The sequence below is a fragment of the Penaeus chinensis genome, chromosome 5 (genome assembly GCF_019202785.1).
Source record: "Penaeus chinensis breed Huanghai No. 1 chromosome 5, ASM1920278v2, whole genome shotgun sequence".
NCBI lineage: Eukaryota > Metazoa > Arthropoda > Malacostraca > Decapoda > Penaeidae > Penaeus > Penaeus chinensis.
In genome coordinates this window covers 30747753-30755252 of record NC_061823.1, presented here as the reverse complement: position 1 = coordinate 30755252, position 7500 = coordinate 30747753, and the positions used below count along the sequence as shown (strand labels likewise).

The 7500-nt window shown below is 34.2% G+C and overlaps 1 protein-coding gene across 8 annotated transcripts in view; it reads right to left on the bottom strand.

Moving 5' to 3' along the window:
- Positions 1-323: 323 nt before the first annotated feature.
- LOC125025425 (transient receptor potential cation channel trpm-like) overlaps positions 324-7500 on the bottom strand; it is a 164726-nt gene continuing 157549 nt past the window's right edge. For all 8 annotated transcript variants that reach the window (XM_047613423.1, XM_047613428.1, XM_047613429.1 and 5 more), the window contains 5 exons: positions 7206-7352; positions 6888-7089; positions 6364-6594; positions 5615-5851; positions 324-5359 (listed from right to left, as the gene is read on the bottom strand). In XM_047613423.1, the coding sequence (XP_047469379.1) occupies positions 3638-5359; positions 5615-5851; positions 6364-6594; positions 6888-7089; positions 7206-7352 (2539 nt within the window). In that variant the 3' untranslated portion in view covers positions 324-3637. The remainder of the gene's footprint in view (positions 5360-5614; positions 5852-6363; positions 6595-6887; positions 7090-7205; positions 7353-7500) is intronic.

The following is a 7500-nucleotide window of genomic DNA, read 5'->3' as shown; positions in this document are numbered from 1 at the left end:
TGGCCCAGAGAAGTGTAAAGGAAACAGGAAAATAAAATAGATTCTGAAGATTCATGAAAGATGATGGAAGCCACTAAAAATTAACACAACTGATTTTAAAAGGTTATTTCTGATATTCTGATAAAGAGCAAGCCTTTACTAATGAGGTCATTTTCCTTTGTAGCACTAATTTTAATTAATAGAAATGTTGTTGTCATTCAAGTATTTTTTGGCTAAAAACATGAATAACCATTATATTCACAGTCCAAGCCAGGAGAATTCACAGATAAAAAAAAGATCTTGAGATATGGTTGAGTTTCTGATGAGCATAACTAAGCAACACGTATTGTAATATCTTTATTCTTCACAGTCCCTAACAAGGATTTACTTTAAAGCATGAACTGAAGTAACTAAGCTGTACATACATTGGAGATTTAATGAACACTGATGATCACTTTCTACAGCATATGGCGGCATTTATTCTGAATAGTAAATCTTACCACCAAAATTAACTAGTAAAAAGTCAACAAGTTAACAGTAAATATTATTGCTTTATTTTTAATAATGAAAGTCATCTTTTTATGTCTCATCTTTTCAGATGTACAATTCATTAACATGAGTGTTACAAAAATGAGTTTTCATGATTACATAAAAAATTTCATATCAATACATAATATTACAAGTGTTTACCCAACCAGGGATAGAGAAATGCAAATATTCTCAAATAATTTAGGTTTACAAATAAAACCCAGAATAATTATTCCTCCATACCAATTAACTTGTCAGACACAAATCACAATCTGCAAAAGAACATCACCAGACTTTGTGATCCCCATCAACAATAACAATTTTGATTTGAGGTATGATACAATTTTTATCTATAAAAATCAACAAGTTTTTAATAAGGACTTAATACATCTATGTACAACTGGAGAAACAGGATGGTCTGTAGGATATTTTGATAACCTGTGCACAACATTATTAATTTCTAGTATACAGGTGTGCACTGCATGGAATTGATATTATTTTTAGGTAGGCTATTATAATGGCTATTTACAAATATATAATCTTTAACTCCATTTCAAAATTTAAAAACATGGTGCAAAATAACAAGAGAATACTTTGTTTCACTTTATGGCATCGTTATCATATAGCTAAATTGAAAATTAGAATGTTTGTAAGAAGAAAAGAAAACTAATAATAATAATAATAATTAACTAAATACAATACAAGATGATCATAGATCACGCATTCTAAAAATACTAAGTGATTGAATTAACAGTGCAATAATATTGTGATAATTCAAAACAAACTGTTGCCTTCCTTTGTTTCCAAAGTTACTACTGTCTTTTTAAATAAATTACATTTATAAAGTTTAAAATATCAAATCAGTGTTTTTTTAGACAAAACAGCAGTCTTCTTATGAAATGTGACCTGGAAGATTGACTAGAACTGTGGACAACAATACATGATATGAAAAGGTATGTAGATGCTGTCAAGTATGCCTTATGTTTGTATATGAACATGCTCAATATAATTATACATTTGATTGTTTCTGATTATAGCTGATATTATATGTACATCCACACATAATACACTTTCCTTTTTCTGTATGTGTGTGGCTGTGCATGCTCATATACAAGTGTTTGTGTGAAATGTGTGAGCCTGCATTGTGTATTACTCTTTTGTCTGGGCTGTTATAGTTGTTGCCTATGGTATCACACTGAAATGAGCTAACATATACAAAGTAGAATCCAGTACATAAAGGTAAAATATATTTTTTTTATGATTTTTAAAAAAAGATGTTACTGAACATCAACCAAAATTATATTACAAAAATATTTCCCTTTTCTGAATATTAAATAATTTAGATTAAAAAAAATTGCTTTCCCAGTTAAAGAGCCTGGAAACAATAAACAACCAGTAAACACTTCATCCCAGCATGTAAGAGAAGCAGTAAGAATGAGAAAAATAAATGAGCTGGAAGATTTAATAAATTTCAACTATTGATGTAAGTAATTGCAGAATGGAAAAGCCATATAAATTACAACCATGTTCATTACTCTATTTTATCTATTAACATACAGAGTTCACAGCTTTGTATCATCCTACTTTCAAAAAGTTAAATCATAATGGACCAAGGGTGACCAGTGAACAGCACTAATAACCCTGAAAATATGTTTGTTTCAGCTATTTCCAAAATATAGGAGAGAGAGAAAAAAAAAAAAAAAAAAAAAAAAAAACTAAATCAGTATAACACTGAATAAGGATTTGTCATAAGTATGTGAAATGCTTTGCTGTACTTTGTGTCACTGCTAAATGAAAGTAAACCATTATATAATTTAAGAAAACAGAAGCCTAAGACCTCCAGGCAGGTACATACAGCAAACCAAATGAGAAATAAATATGAGATAAATAAATATATCATAACAATAGCCACAGCCAAGTTGGAGTATGACAGTATCTCTCAAGTGGTTATTCCCATATTCTATACAGTGGCACAACATCAGTTTATTCATCTACTGACTTATCCACACTCACCTATAGCACATACAGACATAGCCACTTAACTGAATGAGCAGGCCTCTATGGGCAACACACAAGACATGCCTGTCTTTGGATACCCTGAACAGAGGCTGCAAAGTCACAACTTCTATGCTTGTCCTTATTCTACTATGAAGAGTCATCTCTTCAGTCTAGAAGGAATAACTTTTAGCAGCTTGGAGTTCTGCAAATCTGAATGTCACCAGATATCAACATAACAATTACTTGTGCTCTTCATGAACTTCATTTACTTACTCCTGGCAAAAGTGTCCCCATAACATGATCAACAAATAGTGAGCAGATTTCAACTGCATAACAGACAAAGAAGTGAGAACAACTAAGAAAAATATAATGTAAACATTCTTGACAAGAGAATCAATACAAAACTATTAGGAAAAAACATTAAGGAATGTTTAAATTCATACAGCAGGATGGTAACCTTGGTAACTACAGACAGATGAATAAAACAGCAGCATACACAGGCAGCAGGTTCTTTGTAAAAATCTGATTGTGCTACTGAATAAATACTTAGGTATCAATTTCATTATCATTTAATTATTACAGCATGGATAATATTAACTTATGGAAACAAAGCCTTAAATTTCACACTTCTCATTAAAGTCAACTTTTGGTAAGCTGTAAATACAGTCCTATATGATAACATTATGAAAGTGCGGAAAAATGGCAAAATAATTCTGCACAAGATGTTTTATTCATCCTCTACAATATATGGTCTGTATACAATGCCATATCCCCTTTCCTATGGGTGTGAGACACCAAGGTGGGTAATGAAGTCCAACAACTGGGATAACAAAGGAGTAGCACAAATATATTCTCTATATCAACAAATTTATTTTTCATTTTTAAAAACTCCTTAGGTGTCGTAATGGATACTCATAATGAAGAAATTACCTCGTGTGAATATATGATTTCAAATACATACATGCTCAAATACTTGCATTCTATACATATACACACCACACATGCACTTACAGACATGCTTTTCTTAGTATTCTGAATTCCATAAATAATTTTCACCACTGAAGTATAAGCACATTTCTTTTTTCTTCACATGTTTTCTTGACTAGCCTTTCCAAAGAATATGCCATGTATTTTAACATTCTGTTTCTGTAATTGTGTCCCTTGGCCTACCTTCAGATTCTCTAATGCTTGGCACTTGTAGAGTTGACATGTGAGGATGTTCTTCATCTTGTGAAACATTTCTGGCATCCTCATCATCAACAGAGGATGATGCAGGATTATCAGGATGTATGAATGGTGGAGTTCGTGGACGGGGAATTCTTGGTGACAGCCATCCTCCAGATGCTGGCAAAGCACTTGAGGAAGCCCACTGGTGATGCATATCTCCTCTCAGGGAAGATCGACGTGCTCCTGGAGTTCCAGGTGTTGAGGATGCCAGGCGGACACCATCTTCACCTCGAAGTGCAGCTTGAAGAGTTGTTGGGGATATTGTGTAAGAGGTTGCCATTTGAACTGCCCCAGGCACAACTAGTAGTTGTGAAGGGGCATTGTCAAGGCTACTTGTGCTATGTCTTTTTCGAAGTTCTGCTGCTCTTGAACCACGGCGGGAACGCATTGGAGTCACTCCTTCTTCATTGTCAGACATGTCTGTTTGTACCGAACAGAGGTCCTCTAGCGAAACAGCCAAGTTTTCTGAATCTCTATGCATTCTTCTTTGAATAAGTCCTTCCATAAGTTGATAATCTGCTTCTTCAGCATCACGCAGAGGATTAGGGCAGATAGTAATGGAAATACTGGCAGATTCTGAGAAGTGCCGTCGCCTTAAATGGGGATCACTTCTATGAGGATAATGGAGGTTTGGAGAAGAAGGTGGAGACAATCTAGCCATACATGCTGTCTCCAACTCATCTGCCAAACTTGTGTACTCACTAGTAAAAGTAAAGATAGGCGGTGGTGATGATGGTGGTATCACCTGAATCCTTGGTCGACTTGAAACAGAAGAAAGACTCCTTTCATACCTGGTTGGAGAGCGAACTGCTGCCTCATCTGGAACGGATACTGATCTACCATACCTTGGTTGCTCGTCTTCTTCATTGAGATTTTTCTCTTTGACATCTACATCTCCAGAATCAGAATCTTCTAACGCAACATTAATATCCATGAAACATACCCTAGATGGACTAAATCCCCTTGCCCCATCTGAGCCCTTCCTTGAAGATTTACGGATACTGCTCTTCCTTTCTCCAGAAAGCTTACGCTCACGAGATGCACGGCCCAGAGAACTACCTGATTCAGAGTCCAATCTAGTTTTGCGTCGACCCTGTGTTTTTACTTTTTTTGCTTCTGCTGAAATATTGACTGGATCTAGACTGAAGCCTCTCACTATTCCTTCATCCACTGTGGTTGATTTTCCAGGTTCTCTTGAACTTTGAGCAGTTGGGGAGGACTTCAAAAATTTATTTGCTGCCTCATGCTCAGCATCTGTGGTGTCACTCTGCTCTTTGTCACTAGTTTCTGGCTCCTGAAGAGGTTTCCTTAGCATCTGACGTTCAGCTTCTTCCAATAACTGATGAAGACTTGACTGAGAGAGAGAACGGGGAGTTCCCCCATCAGAACGTGGACTGGCAGAACCTGAGCGGGGAGAGCTTGATCTCCTTGGTCTGCCAACATGGCTCAGCATAAAACGATGGACAACAGCATAACTATTTTTTGTTTGTTCTGCTATTTCTTCCAGCCTCTTAACATGGAAATCAAGGCTGTTTAAGGAGCTCATTGCTGCAAGAAATTTGCCATGCATGTCTTCCACTCTCTGCATCAATGCTTCTGATCGCTCTGCCATCACTCGAACTCGTTCCTGTACAAATAATATAGAAAAAAAAATTAGATCTAGAAAATGAATATGAAAGGGATGGAAGAACTGATGGAATTAAATCTCTAGTCATACCTGCTTCTTTAATTGTTAAAATCCAAATAGTTTCTGTTATTGGCAAGTGATAACAGAAAGATTTGCAAAATGTAAACTTGATCAGTGAAGTCTTTGACAATTATAAATTTTAAAATCAGTAATTACATCATGTCCCTTCCTAGAAAACACACAGAGAAAACATACCTCTGTACTCATCTGTTCTTTCTGCTCCTTCTCTCTGTTATAGCCATCCACACACTCTTCTTCAAAGTCATGTACTCGCTCAAGACTTTCACCATCGAGGAATAACTTCAGGCCATTATCATACAGGAATGGCTTTCCTTTCCATCGTCTGAAGCAATACTTAATGGCACGATGAATGTGAGACAGAATGATGAGAGGAGGTGGGAACACTGGCTTCTCTTCAAATTCCATCACAACCTGAATTAAAAAACATGAGAAAAATAATCATATGAAATTTAAGCTCTCATGAGTACAACTATGCTCAATACTCATTGAATTAATAAAATTTTGTTACTTTAATATGTTAATCATAATCATGAACCATAAACAATTCTATTAATTAATTTTTCTAGAACATATTTGTATATCTAGGAAGCTTTACATGCATATATATATATATATATATATATATATATATATATATATATATATATATATATATATATTTATATATATATATATATATATATATATATATGTATATATATATATATATATATATATATATATATATATATATATATATATATATATATATATATATATATATATCAATGTCCTGAAAGATGTATATTAGCTTTAATTATATTGGATTTCCCTTATTTTTCTGAAATTACATAAATACTGTACTGGATGTATGTCACCATATAGCACTGCAGTGTTTAAACATTTGACATCTTTTTACCCTAATATAAAGGCTCACAACACACCTGAAATCGCTGAAACATCCAGACTTGGTGAGATATGGCATTGACTGAAGTGAAAATGTTATTAAATACAGCAATGAGGAGATTGATGAGGAGGATGTTAGCCACTAGGAGGTACATGGACATGACGGTGGGAGTGATCCAACGTCCAGGATGGCAAGGAACTTCCTTATCTTCACCACATTCGGGGTCAATGTCACCGGCAAACACTTCACCATAAAGCATGAAGTATGGCTGGAAAAGAGTATTAACACAGTCTAAAATCATTTCTAAACTTTGTCTATGTAAATCACTGACTCGAATAATCTGAATCAATTATTTTTCAGTTTAAATGTACATAAGCCTGACAACAGACCCTTTGACTTTCATACTTTACATGAACAAATATTCAATAAATCTAAAACAGAACCACATAATTACACTACTAAAATCCTAACCTATGTCTATGATAAAAGACAATTAAAGTCATTAATAGAGGTACACGTAAGCAATCATTTATTATAATGTACATTATAAGAAATATATACCTGATAAAATATATGTCTTGCCAATCTCCAATGTGGTTCCTCGTTTGGAAACAGTATGCTTTGCCGACACACTCCAAAAGCCATCAGGACAACTAACAATAACACCACAAAATATGCCATGTTTTTTATCATCTTCCCCATCATCATCACAAGTGGACCCAGGTATTTATTAGCTGACAAGATCTCTAGAACTCTTAAGTACCTGTGGGAAAAGAATAGAAATAAAAACTATTCCTAAATCAAATTTCTGTTACTGAAAAATAATCATAACTCATAAAAACACAAGCTCTTCAATGGCAGTGTTTAAAAAGAACTCACCAGTATATTATGTCAACGCAATAAATGACCCTTCCAGCTTGCATGGTTTGATCTTGGAGCCTTAAACACAGGCCAATCAAGAAAAGTATTGTAAATATGAGGTCAAAGACATTCCAGAGTTTATCTGACCATACTGCTATTTTCTGCCTGTAAAGGTGAAACTACAATATATTATACATATTTATATTGAAAATGTATTATACATAGTTCATTAAGCCAGTTTGTCATGAAAAGGAAAGGCTTTAAATGAATGAGTAAAACAATTTTTGAAGTCTACAACAAACATCAGAATTAA